This window comes from Labeo rohita, chromosome 20 (genome assembly GCF_022985175.1).
Source record: "Labeo rohita strain BAU-BD-2019 chromosome 20, IGBB_LRoh.1.0, whole genome shotgun sequence".
In the NCBI taxonomy this organism is placed as follows: domain Eukaryota; kingdom Metazoa; phylum Chordata; class Actinopteri; order Cypriniformes; family Cyprinidae; genus Labeo; species Labeo rohita.
The window spans coordinates 24,997,208-25,019,394 of NC_066888.1; the positions used below are offsets into that span (position 1 = coordinate 24,997,208).

The following is a 22,187-nucleotide window of genomic DNA, read 5'->3' on the forward strand; positions in this document are numbered from 1 at the left end:
AAAAAAAAAACAAAACAGTACAAACCTACAAATAAACAAATGACAAAAAATAATTTGGGTTGTCCAAAGGGAATATATATATATATTCAAAGTTTAAGCTTTTGGAATCTATTTCTGTTTATATACTCATATACAGCTATTTAAATTGTTTTGAAATATATTAAAATAGAAAACAATTATTTTAAATTGGAATATTACTATTTTACTGCAAATTTAATCAAATAATTGCAGTCTGCACTATTTAAAAATAATACAGACACCTTTGAATGGTAATTTGCACATATAGAGATTTTGAACAGTAAGATTTGAAATTCTGCTCACCAAGCCTGCATTTATTTGATCCAAAATACAGCAAAAGCAGTAATTTTGTGAAATATTTTTACTATATGAAATAACTGCTTTCCATTTGAATATATTTTAAAATGTAATTTATTCCTGTGATCAAAGCAAAATTTTTAGCATCATTACTCCAGTCTTTAGTGTCACATAATCCTTCAGAAATCATTCTAATATGCTGATTTTCTGTTTAAGAAACATTTTTTACTATTATCAATATTTAAAACAGTTGAGTACATTTTTTCAGGAATATTTGATGAATAGAAAGATCCAAAGATCAGCATTTATCTGAAATAAAAAATAAAAAGTTTTTGTAACATTATACACTATACTTTTTATATACTATATATAAAAAAATATACTATTTATATATATTTGTTTTGTTTTTTTGGGATTATAGAAATTAATACTTTTAATTAACAAGGATGATTTAAATTGATCAAAAGTGATAATAAAGACATTTATAATGTTACAAAAGATTACTATTTCAGTTAAATGCTGCTCTTTTGAACCTTCTATTCATTAAAGAAGCTTGAAAAAATTCTACTCAACTGTTTTCTATACAATAATAATAATAATAAATGTTTTTTGAGCACAAAATCAGAATATTAGAATGATTTCTGAAGGATCACGTGACTGGAGCTAAAAATTCAGCTTTGAAATCGCAGGAATAAATTATAATTTAAAATATATTCAAGTAGAAAGTAGTTCTTTTAAATAGTAAAAATATTTCAAAATTTTACTGTTTTTGCTGTACTTGGATCAAATAAATGCAGGCTTGGTGAGCAGAAGAGACGTCTTTAAAAACATTAAAAATCTTACTGTTCAAAAACTTTTGACTGGTAGCGTGTATTTGGAGTGGACAAACCACAAATGTTTTCTGCTTTCCAATATTCTCAGCTCATTTTAAGATCAAAAAAGACCAAAAACAGCATAATAAATTTAAACATCCAGGATGTAGAAGCTACAAAGAAATTTGTAATTCCTCTTACTGAACTACAGCTCAGAGTTTTAGGACCACAAAACACCAGATGAAAGAAGCGCTTGCCATGTTTAAAGGATTAAAGAAAACCTCCTCCTTATAGTCCCTCTTAAGTCAGCACAGGAAATACCCTAGAAATGAAAAATAAAATATATGAGTTAAGTCATCCATAATCTTACACGGAGTCTATTTTAGTCATAAATGGGGCAAGTGGGAGTGGACAGTGTGTGCTTTGCATTGGCAAGAATATATGTTGACTAAACACTGCCATTGTGTAAAACTGCATGTTACATAAACTGTTTGTTTTTCATATCTAAAGCATTTAAGCATAAAAAAAGAAAGAAAACTCTAAATGATATATTAAACTCAAGTAACTGTTAAACAAGTCGCAAACCGCAGATTGGCTCTCCATCCTGCTTCTGACACCTTAAAAAAATCCTCTTATTCTAGGAAGAATTATAGCTTTAAATTACGCGAAGGCCGGTACGTCAGCTTGTGACGCACCGCGTCCTCAAAATAAGATCCATCCTCATTGCGAGCGGACAGACTCCATGTGTGGAGTTGTTGAGCACATACCCAGAGCGAATGCTGCTTCACCAAATGACTCTCTCGCTCTCTTTCCCTCCATGAATTGATCAGTGGGCTGACAGCACGAGTGACAAGGTCAGCGTCTGTGAGCACATGCATGCACTCATATATCTGCACTGCCATATATCCTAGCTGGTGGCACAGAGACAAGCGCTTATTAAGTAATGGGTGGATGTAGACTCTTGGCTCGAGCGCAGGTGGGGGCGGACGGACCGTCGGAAACCGAGTGCCTGCCACTGCGATTTAGCCCTGTTCTCAACGCTGCTCTTACTGTACGGACACAAGGTCCTATTAGATCAGTAAAGGACCAGAGAGAAAGCTGCATGCTGTCCTGGCCCACGCTGCCCTGATTAACTGAGCTGTCTGACCTTTAAACTGAAGTAAAAGGAATGGTTATTTAAAGAAAACATTCATAGGTGGGGATGCCCCTGCAAGACAGGATACCCACTGTTCAAAGAGAAGGAAATGTCTTTTGAACAAATGCTGTTTTCAAAGGTTAAAATTCATTTTTGATGAAATCCGAGACCTTTCTGACCCTGCACTGACATCAATGCAACTGACATGTTCAAGGCCCAGAAAGGTAGTAAGGACATCATTAAAATAGTCCATGTGCCATCAGTGGTTTAACCTTTAATTTTATTAAGCTATGAAAATACTTTTTGTGCACAAAGAAAACAAAAACAACATCTTTATTTAACTATTTCTTCTGTGTCAGTTGCACTGCTGTCTATGCAGGGTCAGAAAACTCTTGGATTTCATCAAAAATATCTTAATTTTTGTTCTGAAGATGAACAAAGGTCTTACAGGTTTGGAACGACATGAGGGTGAGTAATTAATAACTAAAATTTCACTTTTGGGTGAACTATCACTTAAATACATTTAGTTTTGAACTATCCACCACATATTGTTTTATACTTTAAAATAAACTTTCGTGAAATCTTTTACTTGAAAAGTATATTTAGCTATATTTATTTAAAATAATGTCTTACTGGCTTGATTTTTTGTTATATACAGCAAAGGCATACACTGTATTTACATTTTTAGGTGTGACTTTTAGGAGAAGTCCACTTCCAGAACAACAAATTACAGATAATGTATTCACCCCCTTGTCATCAAAGATATTTATGTCTTTCTTTCTTCAGTCATAAAGGAACTATGTTTTTTGAGGAAAACATTTCAGCATTTTTCTTCATATAGTGGACCTTAATGGTGCCCCAAGTTTGAACTTCCAAAATGCAGTTTAAATGCGGCTTCAAACAATCCCAAATGTGGTTGTAAATGATCCCAGCCGAGGAAGAAGGGTCTTACAGTATATAGAGAAACGATTGGTTATTTTTATTTAAAAAATACAATTTATATACTTTTTAATGTCAAACACTCGTCTTGTCTTGCTTTGCCTGAACTTTTTCTGGTATGTCGAAAAACTCCCATCTCATGTTCTCCCTCAACTTCAAAATTGTCCTATATCGCTGTTTTACCTTTTTTGTTAAGGGTGTTTGATCTTCTTTGCATGTTCACTTTGCAAAGACTGGGTCGGTACTTCTGCAGTGATGTAGGATGATTTTGAAATGATTTTTGAAGTTGAGGGAGAAAATATGATGGGAGTTTTTCAACATACCCTAACTGTCTTGAGTCAGAATACACAGAGTTCAGGCAGAGCAAGACAAAACGAGCGTTTGAGTTTAAAAAGTATTTAAATTGTATTTTTTTATGATTTCATTTTGCTAGATAAGACCCTTCTTTCTCAGCTGGGATCGTTTATAACCGCATTTGGGATCATTTGAAGCCATATTTAAACTGCCTTTTGAAAGTTCAAACTCGAGGCACCATAGAAGTCCATTATATGAAGAAAAATGCTGAAATGTTTTCCTCAAAAGACATAATTTCTTTACGACTGAAGAAAGAAAGACATGAACATGTTGGATGGCAAGGGGAAAGTACATTATCTGTAAATTTTGATTTTGGAATTGAACTTCTCCTTTAAGTGTCCCCATGCAGTATTTTATGTCTATAAAAGAGAATAAACTAAATCCAAGTGTTCATGGCGGCCTTACAGAGGCTTTAGTCAGCGAATATTTAATAGGGTTTGTCGGGGGATGACGAGTGTACTCAACACAATGAGTGTCAATGTTGCCAAGAATCATCTTGTCATCAGGATGGGGCGTCTGCATGATCTGGCAGAGTCACACCAATAGAGGAGAGAAACACTTTAACCCTCTAAAGCCTAAAATACAAAATAATCTAACTTTTTGAAATTAAACAGTATTTTAATGCATTCTGAGTTTTGTTAAGTATCGTATTTGATACATCAGGCTTTTATGCATCGTACAGTTAAGGTCAAACGTTTACATACACCTTTCAGAATCTGCAAAATGTTAATTATTTTAACAAAATAAGAGGTGTAATACAAAATGAATGGTATTTCTTATTTAGTACTGACCTGAATAAGATGTTTCACATAAAAGATGTTTACATATAGTCCACAAGACAAAATAATATTCTTTTTACACTGAGAACAACTGAGGGACTCATATGCAACTATTACAGAAGGTTCAAACAGTCACTGATGCTCCGGAAGGAAAAACAATGCATTAAGAGCTGGGGGTGAAAACTTTTGAACAGAATGAAGATATGTACATTGTTCAAAAGTTTCCTAGAAGGCAAATTAAGTAAATTTACCCTGATCTTCGAATTCAAAGTTTTTACCCGCTGGCTCTTAATGCACTGAGTTTCCTTCTGGAGCATCAGTGAGTGTTTGGTGTTTGAACCTTAGAATTTCTGGGACCTGAAGGAGTATACAGTGTGTGTATATATATACATATATATATATATATATATATACATAGATAGATGGATAGATAGATATACATTTTTTTGGTTGTTGTTTGAAACCCAACAAGAAAAAAAACGTCACACAGATTGAAACATTAGGGTGAGTAAATGAATAGTCATTTTTGGGTGAACTGTTCCTTTAAGGCCACATGATTTCATCTTTGAAACTAACCTTGGGTTTAAAAATAAGTTATAAGTGTCTTTCTGAATCACCAGTCTGACCAGGTGAGGTGGTCAGGTCTTCAGGGGCTTCATCACCGCTGTCTTCCCCATCTTCACCTGCAACAAAAGCTTCATTTTCTAAATATATCACAATGCAACTTTAACTTGCAGACACAAATAGACATCACTGTATATGTGACAAAGATGATGTCGTCATAGCTGTGAAGCCATTACCTGTTTGGAAGTCGATGCCTCTCAGCATGTCGGCCACATCCTCCGTGTTGATGATGAAGTGGGCCATGCTCTCGTAGCCTGCCTCCATCCGCTCAATGTTGGAAGCCTTGGCAGTGTCTGTGATCCTGTCAAGGACAGAGCGGTGAAGTCACGGCGGAACTCGGACAAATATAAAAGTGACGGATAGCGTTAGGTCCCGTTCCTCCGTCTCCCCGCGGCTGCTCGTGACGCAGGTGCTCGAGAAACCACGCGACGTCTCCGCAGGTGGAGGGAAGCATGAAACATAAGACACAGCTAGACAGTGTTGTGAGCGTAAGCATTTTTCTAAACAGTTAGAGGTTTTGGGGAAAAACGTGATGAATGCTGATGCATACGTTAGTGCACACACTGCATAAAGTTTCATTCTACAAACAGGAAAGTGTAACTTCTTGGAGGCAACATGTTTGTCTAGCAACTTCAGTGGAAAACTTGCATTTGCTTAAGTATATAGCTTGTATATTTTTTATTTTATTTTATTTTATTTTATATATTTTTTTTATTTTATTTTATATATTTTATTTTATTTTGTTTATTAGATTTTTTTAAAGAAATTAATACTTTTATTCAGCGAGGACAAATTAGATGAAGAAAAGTCTTTTAAAAATATCTTACGACCCCAAACTTTTGAATGGAAATTATGAAAATATTCACAAAACATGTTCAATGAATCTACATATTAAGCACTTGGAGCTCAATTAAATTTAAAAGTCAACAAAAAATAAATTAATGTGATGCTAGAATTTAATTTTTTTACCCATCTGAAAGCTGTTGATGTATGGTTTGTTAGGATACAACAATATTTGACCAAAATACAACAATTTGAAAATCTGGAATCTGAGGGTGCAAAAAAAGTACAATATTGAGAAAATTATTAAGTTCTTAGCAAAGCATTTTACTAATAAAAAATTAAGTTTTGATATATTTATGGTAGGAAATGTACAAAATATCTGTATGGAACATGATCTGTATTTAATATCCTAATGATTTTTGGCATAAAAGAAAAATCGATATTTTTGAACCATACAATGTTTTTTTTGGCTACAAATACACCCATGCTACTTAAGACTGATTTTGTGGTCCAGGGTCACAAATAGAAATATAAGCGATTTCAAAACATACAGTACAGAATCTCTCCCACAATATTGAGGCAGATGAAAGTTACAAACCAATGCATTATACAGTGGGTTGTTGGGGTGGGAGGCTGGTTGAGTCATTGCCTGTGAGGTTGTTAATCATGATTGTTAGTCTTAAGGAGGCATCAGTTATTGATGAAGCACACATGCTGAATATGGTTAGTTTAAAGGGACAGTTCACCTACAAAGAAAAAATTCTGTCATTAAGAAAGAAAGTAAGAAAACCACACGGGCTTGGAATAACATGAGGGTGAGAAAATGATTTTTGGTGAACTATCCCTTTAAGACACTCCTGAACACATCACTCACAGCTGACTTACTTCTTGAACACTTCCTTTGCGCTCTGTGAACACAGCAAAGAACGCTCGTTTTAGGACTAGAGGGTACAGCAGAAGATTAAAACATAAAACCTGCAATCCTCTTCATCACTGCGTACACAACGAGCACATACTAAATCACAGGCACTTGTTATGCAGTCTACTTTGACACTGAGAAGTGCTAGTTAAAAAAGAGCAGTGCTGCACCTGAGGCTGCCACTTTATAGTGAAAGCTATTTCAAAAAACAATTACACCTCTCCATCACCTTCGTTTAAAGTCTCTTTCCGTGAACCACGGATCTCAGCCGTGGTGAAGTATTGACCGTTTGAGCCACCAGTTAAAGGACAGGGGTCTCCAGCTGTGTTAGGTTCTGCTAATCAATGTCAGCCCCCCCTGGGCCTTGTCATTAAAGAATGCTTGAAATGTAGCAACAGGCACAGTGTCAATCAGCAAACAGCATATGCAAAGGCTGGATCATTTGCATCAAGCATCTCTGGGGAGCTCTAAAAGCAACCAGCTTTGCCGCCAGCATCCCCGGTGAGGTGTTGCAGCATTAGGTCCACACAGCTCAATAAGACCACGTCAGATGTTCACAAGCACCTGTACCGCCATTGATCATTGATGCCAGAGTTAGGCATACAAAGTGACCATTTGAGACACGGTAATAGTGTCTTTAGCTTTCCAAACTACTTCGATGCTACTTTGGTGTACTATTCAGAAATTAACTACACCTCAAATCTGTTGGGATAGTTCACCCAAAAATGAAAATTCTGTCATCAATTACTCACCCTCATATCATTCCAAACCTGTAAGACATTTATTCATCCTTGGAACACAAATTAAGATATTTTTGATGAAATCTGAGAGCCTTCTGACCATGGAAGTGAAGAAGTTGTTGAATAAAATCGTCATTTTTGTTTTGAACCACTGATGTCACATGGACTATTTTAACAATGTCCTTACTACCTTTCTGGGCCTGGAACGTGTCAGTTGTGTTGCTGTCTATGCAGGGTCAGAAAGCTCTCAGATTTCATCAAAAAAATCTTTATTTGTGTTTCGAAGAAGAATGTCTTACGGGTTTGGAACAACATGAGGGTGACTAATTAATGGCAGAATTTTCATTTTTGGGTGAACTATTCCTTTAAGGAAAGGTATTTAGTGATTGGACTGGGGTTTTTGCTTGGCTTTTTATAAAACAGTATTTTTTTAAAAAAATGGGGTGCCAAAACATATTTAAAGATCAGAATATTATAGAGGCTTCATAAACTACTGTAACAAGTCAAAAGTTTTCTATTTGAATATATTTTAAAATGTAATTTAAAAATGTAATTTTAAAATATATTTTAAATTCCTGTCATTTCAAAGCTGAATTTTTACCATCATTACCTTAGTCACATGATCCTTCAGAAATCTTTCTAATATTCTGATTTGCTGCTCAAAAAACATTTATTGTTATTATTATTATTATTTTGTTGAAAACAGCTGAGTAGAATCTTTGGATCTTTCTACTCAACAGAGAATCCTGAAAAAAAGTGCTTAACTGTTTTAAATATTGATAATAATAATAATGATTTCTGAAAGATCATGTGACACTGAAGACTGGAGTAATGATGCTGAAAATTTAGCTTTGATCATAGGAATAAATTACATTTTAAAATATATTCAAATAGAAAACAGTTATTTTAAATAGCAAAAATATTTCACCATATTACTGCTTTTGCTCTATTTTGAGTCAAATAAATGCAGTCTCGGTGATCAGAAGAGAATTCTTTAAATAAAACATTAAAAATCTCACTGTTCAAAAACTTTTGACTGGTAGTGTACATTGGACAAAATGTTCTTTATAGAAGGAAAAGCTTCTTTAGATTATTAAAAAGCTTATTCTATGGCACTGGTCCAAAAAACATTTTGGAATCTTTATTTTTAAAAGTGTAGTAACCACCCTAGCAAAAAATAAATCAGAAAAATCAACTATGGTACTTGCAGTACCTGCAGGAATACAGCCATCTGAGGTTCTTCCATGGACTGTATGGCTGTCTCCACAAGTTTGACTGACATCTCTAAGTGGTCTCCGTGTTGACGGATGAGGGAGCGTACATGGCCCAGTTTTTGGTCCTGCTCACGGCCGACAGTCTCTATTAGGTCCCTTTTACGCTCTTCTAGGATGGCGTAAAGTTCATCAAACTTATCAGAGATGTACTGCATCTGACGGTGACTATTTTCCTACAAAAGATTACAAGCAAAGATTGAATTACAAATAACATTTAAACCATCACTAGTTTCTAAATATATTAAATATAAATATTGAAATTTTAATATTTCAATATTTTTAAAGAGATGAAAATTCTGTCATTAATTACTTACCCTCATGTCGTCGCAAACCTGTAAGACCTACGCTAAAATAGTCTATGTGACATCAGTGGTTGAACCACAGTGCTTTGAAGCTACAAAAATACTTTTTGTGCACAAAGAAAAGAAAAATTACAACTTCATTCAACAATTTTTTCCCTTCAGTGTCACATAAATGTGCATTTTGTGGTCAAAAAGCTCTTGGATGTCATCAAAAATATCTTAATTTGTGTCCTGAAGATGAATGAAGGTCGTACAACATGAGGGTGAGTAATTAATGACAGAATTTTCATTTTTGGGTGAACTATCCTTTTAACTATTTAAAATATTTACAATATCTAAATATAATAGTTTTTCAACACTGGCAGAGTCTGGGTAAAATTATAAATGTCTTTACTTTCACATTTGATCAGTTGTAACCTTGCTGAATAAAAGTTTTATTTCTTAGGAAAAAACTTATCCTCTAGTTGTGTTTTAGATGTATGTATTAATGTATTGTATGTATATTTACTTTGATTGATTTGATACTTGTATTCTTCTGATTCTATTTTATACTGTAAAGCACTCTAGATCAACTACAGCTGCGCAAAAATTAAAATAAAGCATGTCTTGACTTGACTCTGCATAATATTTGATATAAATTTTGATTTAGTCTATGTATTTGATCTGAAATGGCTAAAAATTGTGAATCAAAGGATCCATCGTTGTAACCTGACAGCTATTGCAGACAGTAAGATTCAAAATGTTTAATGCTGTAAGTAAATCATAATGTATATATTATAAATATTCAATATATCACCCAGTCCTTTCACACAATATCATAATTGTTGTGGTTTACTGTAACATTTCTCACCTTGACAGTCCTACAAATATCCTCCATCTGTGATATCAGGGCCTGTGTCCTGTCATTTCCGGCCACCAAGATGGCTATGGCATCACTTAGCTCTGTCTGAGACAAAACAGAGCAGAATATAACTAATTGTGACAGGACCTCATAAAAAAGAAAAGAAAGAAAACACATGACCAATGCGCTCAACGTGTCATCTTTCACAAGAAAGCCATGTCAGACTTGGCTATGCAGCTTGTGAGAACCACACTTACAAACAAGAGAACAGCATGTGAACTAAAGGCTGAGATTGTAAGAATGTTACCAGTCATGACTGATCAAACTTTGCCAATTTGCATTTGAAATGAGTGATTCACTGTTTATAGTGGGCCATGACTAAAAGAGAAAATGTCATCATAGCCACCTGGCAGAAATTATGGCACTTCGAAAGCCGGTTTGGGCATTAAACACCCTACGACCCTGAAGCGTTACATTAATCAGTTACAGTACCTTAAAACCAAGAGCCACAGAACTGTAAGAACCTATGAGAACGGACCTTTAGCATAGGAACATTGCAAATAACATATCAACATATGGTGTCCACCATGCACATGGTTTTCTATTGGGAAAGGCTGGTAGGTTTAGTCATTGTTCATCTGGTAGCTGCTGAAGGGAGCGATCGAGCTGAGAACATGCACTTACGGAGGACAAAAATGAGAGACAAAAAAAGTCAAGACCAGAAGAAGCTGCTATGACTCAAACACAACAGGGAGGAGTGACTCATTTCTCAGGGCCAGTTGCACCCTGGTACGAAGACCTTCATTACTAGGCATACCACAAGAGGTGCAGTAGGTCAAGACCTCAATACCATGCAGGTCAAGAATGCATAGGAAAGTGGAAAGAAATTGCTGTGATGCTGCATGTTTGTGTGCGTCAAGAAACACATTTGTCCTGTTAATTTCAATTGGTCTGTATTCTTCAGTGTAAGTATCTATTTTAAGACACATTGTCTGTTCTGTGACGTGCAATTATTGGTGCTTGCTAAACCTCACTGCAATTGCTTACACGTAGAGTTAGTGATGTGAACGAAACCTTTTTGTAGCACTGGATCATTTGTGCCACAAATATGAATGACACCTCAAATTGTGTAGTTTGTTGATAAGTGTGTTATTACTATAGTTTTCAAAGTGATTGCATTGGATTTCATAAATAGGAAATATGTTTACTATTTAAAATAACTGTTTTCTATTTGAAAATATTTGAAAATATAATTCATTCCTGTCATTTCAAAGCGGAATTTTTAGCATCATTACTCCAGTCACATGATCCTTTAGAAATCATTCTAATTTTCTGATTTGCTGCTCAAAAAAACATTTATTATAACTATTATTATTATTATGTTAATGTTAAAAGCTAAGTTAACTCTTTAAAAGCTTTTTTAGGTTCCATTGATGAATAAAAAGTTCAGAAGAACAGCAGTTATTTGAAATAGATATCTTTTGTGACATTACAAATGTCTTTTTCATCATTTTTGATCAATTTAAAGCATCAAAAATTACATTTTAAATTTAAAATTTGATCACAAGAATGAATAACATTTTAAAATATATTCAAATAGAAATAAGTTATTTTAAATGGTTAAAATATTTTACAATTTGACTGTTTTTGCTGTACTTTGGATTAAATAAATGCAGGCTTGGTGAGCAGAAGAGACTTCTTTAAAAAACATTAAAAATCCTACTATTTAAAAATTGGTTGTGTTGTTCACCCAAAATACAAATTTGCAAACAATTTACTCAACCTTGGGCTATCCAAGATGTAAATCATTTTGCTTCCTCATCAGAACAGGTTTGGAAAATTTTGCATTATAAAACTTACTCACCAATGGATCCTCTATAGTGAATGGGTGCCGTCAGAATGAGAGTTTAAACAGCTGATAAAAACACGACTCCAGTCTATTAGTTAAAGTCTTCTAAAGCAAAAAGCTGCATCTTTGTATGAAACAAATACATCAAGGCGTTTCAATTTTTAACCATCCCTGCTTTACCAAATACCAGTTTATAATCCAAAATAATGCAATAATGCATCCTCCAGTTAAAAAATTCATCCCCTGCCATCTTCTTAAATCAAAATCCACTGATATATTTGTTTAGAAACGTTTTAGACGCTCAGACATGTATATTTCTTGCCTGATTCAGATGCGATTCGTTTTTCACTGGAAAAAGCAATATTACGGAGAGAAGATTCATATTTAGCCAGAAGCAATGGTTTTAAGATAAAAATATCTTAATAATGGACTTGTTCCTTACAAACACGCAGTTTTACAAGTTATTGATGGACTGGAGTCGTGTGGATTACTTGTGATGCGTTTATCAGCTGTCTGGACTCTCATTCTGATGGCACCCATTCACTGCAGAGGATGCATTGGTGAGCAAATAATAATGCTAAATTGCTCTAAATCTGTTCTGATGAAGAAACAATCTCATTTACATACTGGATGGCTGGAGGATGAGTACATTTTCATTTCTGGATAAACTATTTCTCTAAACTTGACTTTGATTAATTTACATGATTAATCTCTTTCGAAAATGGAAAAAGCTTGTTTGTTAGACAAATTGCTGTAGAGGCAGGAAAAATGGAAAAAGTTTTGACAGTCTAGATAAGGCAGCTGTTGGCTGAGGCAGGAGCCAGGACTGCTGGTGGTCTGTGTATGTGTTCACATGTGGGTGGGTGTTGATGCTAGAGAAGTAAGGTGAGATCGAGCCTCTTGCAATGTGTGAAACCTGCTGGGCAGCGTGTTGTACACACATCTGTCTGGTTCACAGCATCAGAGCAGCCTGTGATTTTTTTGAGGTCATTTACAACACAACAAACAAAGCTGAACAACAAAAAAAGATTAGCTGTTTGATGGAGAAACTGTATACAAATCCTCTACCTTCTGTCTCTTGTAGATGTCTGGCAGCGGGGCCACATCACAGTCCTTGTGAGCCCCGAACACTTTGCACATGGAGCATGTTGGTGTCTCACAGGTGAGGCAGTAGATGTTGATCTTCTCCTCTTCGTGCTGGTCACACATCAGCTGCTGTTGCTCTGTTTTGGGCAGGAGTGGCCTGTAGAGTGATGCATTGGTAAATTAAACGTTGCAAATGTGAACTATCATAACTGTGCCCTTTAGCAAGGCTCTGACAAGAAGTTTCTCCAGAGGAAATAGCAATTATAATAATAAAAACATAATGTGTGAAAACCTAATTGTCTGTTTTTTTTTCTGAGCAATTACAGCTTCAAACAAAACCTTTTTTGCAGCTGAGACTGACTTTTAAATACACAGTATAAACAAAAAAAACTTTTCTTTACTGATACAGTACACACTACCAAGCCTGCATTTATTTGATCCAAAGTACAGCAAAAACAGTAACATTGTGAAATATTTTTACTATTTAAAATAGCTGTTTTCTATTTGAATATATTTTAAAATGTATTTTATTCCTGATTTCAAAGCTGAATTTTTAGCATCATTACTCCAGTCACATGATTCTTCAGAAGAAGAGAAGAATTCTTTCAGGTTTCTTTGATGAATAGAAAGTACAGAAGAGCAGCATTTATCTAAAATAGAAATCTTTTGTAACATAATAAATGTCTTTACAATCACTTTTGATCAATCTGAAGCATCCCTGCTAAATAAAAGTATTAATTTCTATAATTTCTTTACAAAAAAAAAAAAAAACCCACCTTTTTAAATATTAATAATAACAATAATAATAATAATAACAATAAATGTTTCTTGAACAGCAAATCTTTAGAATTTTAGATTACATTTAGATTACAGATTAGATTTAAATTACATTTTATAATATATTCAGATAGAAAACAGTTATTTTAAATAGTAAAAATATTTAAAAAAAATTCCTGTTTTTGCTGTACAATGCAGACTTGGTGAGCAAAAGAAACATTAAAAATCTTAATTAAAAAACTTTTGACTGGTCGTGTTTCCTAAACATTTGAAAAGCTCAATACCATAACATTTTTCTGAAGCAACCAAAATGTGGTTTTAATTTTACACCACCACAAAATGTCCAGCGGAGTATTTTAACATACCTTTATAAAAATAAATAAGGGTCTCTTCTAAAACTACACATAAAACTACAGTTATATTTTAGTTACCTAAATTTGAATTGGAATTCTGCATCCTGTTTGCTACATAAATTCAAATTCTTAAAAGACATTCTAAATTCAGTTCAGAACAGCGAATGACATTGATTCTTATACCTGTCTAAATGTGTATGCAGTGATAAACTACATACAACAAGCATTCTTTCTTTGTGACAGAAGAGGTACAATATCACTTCCCCTGAGGTGAATTACTATAATAGGAGCTGATGCGAAAATTTGATGTTAAAGGCATTTGCAGCAGGTGCTGCTTTTAAAAGTGATTGATGCAACTAATATGATATTCTGTCCTAAAATGAGCACATTACTCACACAGACCTTTTCAACAAGCATCTGTCTTGATCTGTCTTGTCAAGTGGAAAGGAGAGAGATGGTTTGTATGTGCAGTGTGCAGGCAGCAGGCCGGTTCAAAACAAAGACAAAGTTTATGAAAGACTGCCATCCAGTGGATGTCTGCTGATAGGACCGTTATATATAAAAGGGTATTAAGGTGGTTAGTGATCCTAAATATAGGTTACAAATCTAGTTTTGCCTTTACATTCGTCATTTTGCAAGTGACCACAAAACATAAATGTTCAAACTATAGGTCATATTTTAATAAGATTATGTCTACAAATGGAGAAATCTCCTTGAAATACCCTATAAAAAATAAACAACATTGAAACATTGAAAAACTTTTGACTGGTAGTGTATTTCCCTAAAAATATGAAAACACCATAAAACAATTTTTAAAACAATCACAGTGTGGTTTTAATGATACACCACCACAAAATATCCAGCACAATATTTTAACGTAAATGTATAAAATTACATACTGTAAATACATAAAACTACACATAATACTACAGTTATATTTCTTAGTTACCTAAATATAAATTTGAATTAGAATTCTTCATCCTACAATAAATATTAAATATTAGATATTAAATAAATAAAGAAATGAATTAATGAAGGGAATTTATTAGCTGGACACAAAAAACATGGAAATTTTGATACTAGAATGCAGCCAGATTACAATAATATTTGTGAAATTAGCATTTTTGTCTTGTTTTTAATTAATCATGATTATAAAACAAAACCATTTACTTAAAATAGCATAAGATTTATTTTTTATATCCACTGGTATTTTTTTACTCTTTTTTAAAACATAAAACTCTATTAACATAAATTTGATAAGAATCATACTTAAAACAAGACAAAATCTGACTCAAATCAAAAATTAAAGAAAGAAAGAAAAAAAGAAAGAAAGGGTTGTTTAACTTCTTTAAATTAAAGATTGCAAAGACAAACTGTTTTTCTTAAAAAAAAAAGAAGTACAGCAGAAGGTGTATTAAGAAATATAGCCACGGTTAATTAAATCATTTTTAAATTTTACGCAGACACTTGATCTTTTGTCTTTGAAACAACCTCTACATTCAGGTGACCTGCTTTTTTTCAAAGACACTAATAGCATGTTACATTACATATTCATGATAATCACCTGAGCGTTTGTTACAAAAGACCTCAAAGTCTATCTTATCTTATTATACCCAATTATGCATATTTTTCACAGGAGGTCTCATGACACATTGTTTATTGCCAAAGGGATAAAGCGTCCTAGTTATATTTAGTGTTTTGGCAATGGATTGGAGCAGTCACCAGAGCCTCAGGTCCCATGTCTCTGTTGCGTTTACGTGACGTGGCAGAAAGTCTCCCACACGCGGGTAAATCGCATATTTGTGTCACTACACAGGGTTTAAGCCTCATTGATGAAACAGAACAAGTGTCGGGTACTGGTGTGTCACAAGACTTCTGAAACACAATTAAAATTTGTTGGCATACAGTGTATTTTTGCCACACCGCTTGGGGCTTTGCTGGATCTCTATATGGAGAAGACTGCTTTGAAGTATGTACAACAAATAGCTTTCATTCATATCAGTTCTTCCAGAACAGAAATGCTTGGTGTTGGTGTGTGAAACAGATCCAGAAAAACAGCACTATGGAGTTGCATCCAACTTGAAACTAACCTGGTAGTCTCTGATTTGTAGATATCGATGATGTTTTCCACTAGCAGGTTCCTCTGAAGTCCATATACACCGTGCCGGTCCAATATCACCTCATGACGACAAGATGGGCAGCGGAAACGTCCCCCTGTAGAAACAGGACCCCGGTTTTGCCAAAGAGGGTTGGAGGCCTGAACCAATGAAGGATAAAAGATGAATAGTTGTGTTAGTTAATCAACATTTTTTCATAGAACAAAACTTCAAAACGGTTTCATAAACTTACATTTTATGTAAAAAAAGAAACCAGGACTTGAGAAAAGAGCAGACCTGCTATTAAAAGCACATACTTGTGGTCAATTAATAGGAGAATGAATGGACAACTTTGCCCAGCAATCTGTAATTTGTCTGTCAGTTATCTTTGGGTAATTGTTCAAAGTAAAAGATGAGATTTACTATGGATGGATAGCAGCAGTCAATCATGTTAAAGTCTGGCCCAACGGCACCCACTCCGCTCAGAAGGAACACTAATGGCTCCCTGAAAGCTGAACTACTTGATAATGAGATGACTAGACTTAATACCTCTGAGGAGAAAGGTAAACGAGATTTGGCACGAATAAGAAAGGCTAAATGGATCATTAATCTCTATTTGACAGTTGCTGTGGGCCTCAAAGGTCTTGTTTCATTCTCAGAAGCAAAGATTCATTCAGGAACGACACTCTTTATGAGTCATTGTTGAATCATTATTCACCGAGCTGATTCCTTTATTTGAAACGGCGCTTTTGCTCGGATGTGTGGTTGATTTTTTTGTAAGTATTTACTCAGCGGAGCGAAAATAGACAAGGTCAGTCTAAATGTAGGTTATATTATTATTAACTTGCAGTCCCTATGTTCTCAATATCATCACGGCTGTAATTTTAGTCTTATCACTTTAGAATGAGATGCTAATAAGTTATGAGGACTACAGCAGTTGCCTAATTCATAACAACTTACACTAACATCCTTGGAAGCTGTAGTTTGTTATGGTAGCTGTATTTGTTATAACCTATTTAAATTTAGGCTGATCTAAGGTCATATATATTGTAGGACAAAATGTTATATTCTCTTCAAGCTATTTTAACCACAAAATGTTTTTACTCATAAATCTATGGAAGCCTATTTTCGCCACTGAATAAAAAATAAAAAAGGCCATTGTGACTATCTATCTCACAATTCTGACCTTTTTTTCCTCGTTTACATCTGGCAATTCTGACTTTTTTTCCTCATAATTGAAAGATATAAACTCGATATAAAATTGAGACTTTTTTTTTCTCAAAATGTTTCTCAAAATTTCTCAAAATCTTGCAACTCTGACTTTATAACATAAAAGTTTTTGTCAGAATTGTGAGATATAAACTTGCATTTCTAAGAACAATTTTAAGCCTTTTCCCCACATAATTGGACTTTATAACTCGCAATTGCGAACTGTATCTCACAATTCTGAAAAAAAGGTCAGAATTCTGTGGAAAAAAGTCAGAATTGTGATATACAAACTCAGTTGCGAGAAAAAAAGTCTGAATTGCGAGATACAAACTCGCATTTGCAAAAAAAAGTAGAAATTGCAAGATAAAAACTATATCTCTCAATTGTGAGTTTATATCATGCATTACTAAGAAAAAAAGTCATAATTGTGGGGTTTGTATCTCACAGTTCTGAATTTATAACACAATTGTAAGTTACTTTCAGAATTGTGAGATATAAACTTGCAATTCTAAGAACAGTCTTTTCCCCCAAAAATTTGACTTTATAACTCGCAATTGCGAGGTTATATCTCACAATTCTGAAAAAAAAGGTCAGAATTCCATGAAAATAGAATTGCAAGATACAAAAAAAGGCAGAATTACAAGATACAAACCCACAATTGCGAGAAAAAAAGAGTCAGAATTGCAAGAAAAGTCTGACTGGTGAAATACAGAGTTTATTTCTCACAACTGAGTTTATATCACGCAGTTCTGAGAAAAAAGTCATAATTGTGACTTTGTATCTCGCAATTCTGACTTAACTCACAATTGCGAGTTTAATCACACAATTCTGACTTCATTTTTCAGAACTGGGAGTTTATATCTCAGAATTCTGACTTTATAACTTGCAGTTGCAAGTTTATCTCATGATTCTGAAAAAAGGGTCAGAATTTCATGACAAAAAGTCAGAATTGTGAGGTACAAATACATTTTAAGAAAAAAGTCTGAATTGCAAAATTCAAACACAATTATGAGACAAAGGTCAGAATTGCAAGATACAAAGTTTATATCATGCAATTGAGAAAAAAGTTTGTATCTCACAATTCCGACTTTATAATTCACAATTGCAAGTTTAATCATGCAATTCTGATTTTATTTTTTTAGAATTACAAGTTTATATCTCACAATTCTAAAGTCAGAACTGAGTTTGTATCATGCAATTCTGAGGGAAAAAAAACAGTCAGAATTGTCAGAATTAGAAAGTCGCAATAACCTTTACGTTTTTTGTCTTTTTCAGTTGCGAAAACAGACTTTTATGTTAATTCAAAACCACTATTCCAAAAACTCATTAGGAATTCCAGAGGGAATGGATGGCTTGAAAATGTTGAATATCTTCCAGGTTTTAGGACTATAAACCCAAAAGTTCTGTTAATGAAGTTTCTGGATGCAACAGGAGAATAACACTTCAACCTGAAAAACAGGACACTACCACACTATATAAGGAATAAAGCAATACCTGGTAAACATCATTGGCACACTTCCTGCAGAGATTATGCTGGCAGGGTAAGATGACCACAGGCTTGGTGAATATCTCCAGACAGATGGGACAAATGAGCTGCTTCTCTAAGTTCTCCACTGAACTTGAGTCTCCCATCGCTGGTTTGAAGCCCAAACTGAAGTTCATCCCAAACTGAGTTTTGGACACCTGTCAGTTTATAAAACAAAGATCCTAAACTTTCTTTCCGTCTGTTATTCTTTGGTCTTTACTCTAGCGCCAGTCTTCATCCAGATGCCTGCTCAATCCCCAACCACAGAGTGGCTGTGGATATATTTGGGCTGTGTTTGTACTGGCTTGGGTTACTGTCCAAACTGCACACCCCCTGGTATCACTAAATGTCCCCAGGCTCTATCACAGGGGCCCAGGGCCAAGTGAGAGAAGGGTAGGAGCACAGATTCCTCTGTGTTGTGTTATCTCTGGTAACTTGAGCAGAAAGTGGGATGGACTGGCAGGAGGAGACAGAGCAGCTGGTGTGTGTGGCTCAAAAGCTAGCAAAGCAACCGGCCCATGAGCCTGAGCTGGCGCCGATGACATAAGACACCTAAAACAAAATCTTAGTGCACTGAACACACGCCCTGAGTTCTGTCACTGGATGACGTGAAAATTACATGGATACCTGCAAACCAAATGTTAACATATTCCATATACTAAATCAGGGGTCAAAAACCTTTTTTGACCAAAAAGTCTTTTTTAATCATTTTATGATAATGCATCTTTCTAAAAGAGTATTAATGCAGCTTCTTACTTTAAATGTAATCACCCCCATAAAACAGGACCTGGTTTACAAAGTGTGTACACATTACGTAAACAAGTTTTTGTGTAGTTAATGAGTTTATCTAAATTGTTCTAGGGTTAACTGTCTTGTATCAACCTTATTTTTGCACGTCCATTTGAACATTTTATGGGTCTGACTTCTGGTTCAGCTATTTTTAGCTGTACAAAAACAGCTTGTTTTGCTGCTTGATACTGCAAATTGATGTGTCTTACCATATTCTTTTAATGTATTATCTTAATTATGAATACACTGGTTTGTAGTTCAAACAGTTTTACTGTTTACTGCACATTGTTCTTCTTCTCATTATTTCCCTATAGCGGCTAATGAACCGGAAGTCTCGTTCATAAGTTTACTCCCCCATTAAAATGCTGTTCCCGTACTGACAATAAAATGCGGCGTTACTATAATTGAGCTCACTGAAGCGGTTTTCATCCGAGCAGGCTCTCTCTTAGCCATAGGACCTGCAAAACTGCTCATCGCATTGCATTGCATTCTTCTTCTGATGTAAATTCTGGCTTGTTCCTCTCAGCGTGTCTTCTTCCACAAACAAAAAGTAGATGAACTTAATTAATGTTCACGTTTATCTACATGTCCGCACGTCTCATGTGGATGTTTGACATTTGAAAAGCGGAGCCGGGTTTGATTACATTAGAGATAACGTGTTTAGATGGGAAAAACTGGAGCTCGCATTGGTATCATATGGATTACTTTATCGGAGAATATTTGTTTTCAACATGACTTACTTCATTTAAAAGTAGACATTTGCACCCCATTTATTTACTTTATTTTACAAAAGTACATTGTTTTGTTGTTATTATAGACTATAACAGACCCTTTGCAGTTTCAAACGATACCTTATTCTTATCTGTACGATTAAAAATGACAGAGTATTTTTAGTTTTTAGTCATCCAGAAAAAACAAGACAGACCACACCCTAGAGGGCTGTTGCCACGTGATGTTTTTCCACGTCTGCAGGTTGAGGTGACCCCAATAACATGATATAAAAGTAATACAGTAGTTACTTTCCCTGGTAATTAGCTACTTTTATGATGATGTAACTCAGTTACTATTTGTAAGAAGTAACAAGTAACTATAACTAATTACTTTTTTAAAGTAACATGCCCAACACTGCTTATAAAGCATAAATTTGATTTAAACAATTTGTCTACATAATATTCACATATGCAGTTCATAGGGGAGATATTACATTAGCCCTACAGTTCCAGCATGAAATACTATGTAAACCTGTAACATATTACATAACGTTTACCTTGTTTATCTCACAATTCAGACTTTTTCCTCACAAAACAAGTTATCATCTCCTAGTTCGGACTTTATAACTCAATTTAACAATAGAAAGTTTGTCAGTTCTGAGGAAAAAACTCCAGAAGCGTGGGATATGAACTCATGATTATCAGCAAGAATAAAATCAAAATTTCAAAATACAATCTCATTTACTTTTTTAATCTCAAATTTACCTTTTATGCCATGACATAGACCGCTACTTGAAAACTCATTTTCTGCCACCAGATAAGCTTCTCCCACTAAAAACCTTATCACTGTTTACAGTGACTATATATACACACATGTAACTATTGATATAACTATATATTAGACTAACAATTTTTAATATTAAAAACATCACAGTTCATGTCCTGGATGCTGATCTGCATAAAAAAAAAAAAAGAATTTTTTTGAAGAATGTTTGCAACCTAAAATTGTCTTCTTTTGTGTTCCACAGAAGAGAGAAAATGTATGAAGGTTTGGAATTAAAAGAAGATGAGTAAACAATACTTTTTAGGGGGTTGTTAACTATCCCTTAAATATTGTTATTATGGCTTACCCATCGTTTTTTTTCAATGGAGAAGCAAGCAAATGGGTGAGACATACAGTTTCCGCTATAGGGAAATAACGAGAAGAATAACATTGTGCAGTAAATGGTAAAACTGCACTACAAAGCAGTGTGCTCATACTTATGATAATACATTAAAATAATATGGTAAGACATCAATTTGCAATATTAAGCAGCAAAACAAGCTGTTTTGTACAGATAAAAATAGCTGGACCCGGATGAGACCGGAAGCCAGACCCATAAAATTTACAAATGGTCGTGCCCACTATTATGGGAAGAAAAAGCACACTCCAGGTCATGCTATATTGTGAATATAGAATTTGATAACGGAGTTGCATGCAGACTGTATTCACAAATTAGCACAAGCTCTTACACTTTGTTGCTTAAAAAAGCAGACCTTCCTTCGAACATTCAGGATATTTGCCAAACAATTTTTGACCCACTTCTGGCAAAGCATTAAAATTAGACTGCAGCTGTCATGTCGTCACACACCGAAATCACACTTTTCCACATGACCATCACCATGGTTAAATCTGACTGCACACTTCCTATTAACTATGTTGACAAGACTGTTAATGAGCATATGGAGTTGTACACTAAGCTGATTACAAGCTTATGGGTACAACTATAGCACAGGAAGCTGGAGTGTGAGGTTAACGATAGCAGGGCTGAGCTACCATTCATTTTCGAACACAAATAGTCCTAATTAAATGAAAATATAATATTCATGCAATAGAAGTAAACAATAAGAATCACTCAAATGCAAATTTTTACAAATCCCCATTTATTTAATTCAGATTCAATAATATAAACAGACAATGAAATATGTGATGCATT

General features: G+C 34.4%; 1 protein-coding gene across 1 annotated transcript; it reads right to left on the reverse strand.

Annotated features, from left to right (window-relative positions):
* Nucleotides 1-128: 128 nt before the first annotated feature.
* Nucleotides 129-19,083, reverse strand: trim54 (tripartite motif containing 54). The gene is made up of 9 exons (XM_051137762.1): nucleotides 18,682-19,083; nucleotides 15,973-16,139; nucleotides 12,735-12,909; nucleotides 9,827-9,922; nucleotides 8,614-8,847; nucleotides 6,627-6,649; nucleotides 5,135-5,259; nucleotides 4,911-5,017; nucleotides 129-1,449 (listed from the first exon to the last, which is right to left on the reverse strand). The coding sequence occupies exons 1-8, from the start codon at nucleotides 18,847-18,849 to the stop codon at nucleotides 4,929-4,931; spliced, it is 1,077 nt and encodes a 358-aa protein (XP_050993719.1). The 5' UTR covers nucleotides 18,850-19,083; the 3' UTR covers nucleotides 129-1,449; nucleotides 4,911-4,928.
* Between the last annotated feature and the right edge of the window lie 3,104 nt (nucleotides 19,084-22,187).

Coding starts and splice junctions, on each gene's coding strand:
- trim54 (XM_051137762.1), bottom strand. CDS start 18,849: ATGAACTTCAGTTTGGGCTTCAAACCAGCGATGGGAGACTCAAGTTCA. Junction 16,140..18,681: donor GTGCCAATGATGTTTACCAG/GTATTGCTTTAT, acceptor TCATTGGTTCAG/GCCTCCAACCCTCTTTGGCA. Junction 12,910..15,972: donor TACAAATCAGAGACTACCAG/GTTAGTTTCAAG, acceptor ATCACTCTACAG/GCCACTCCTGCCCAAAACAG.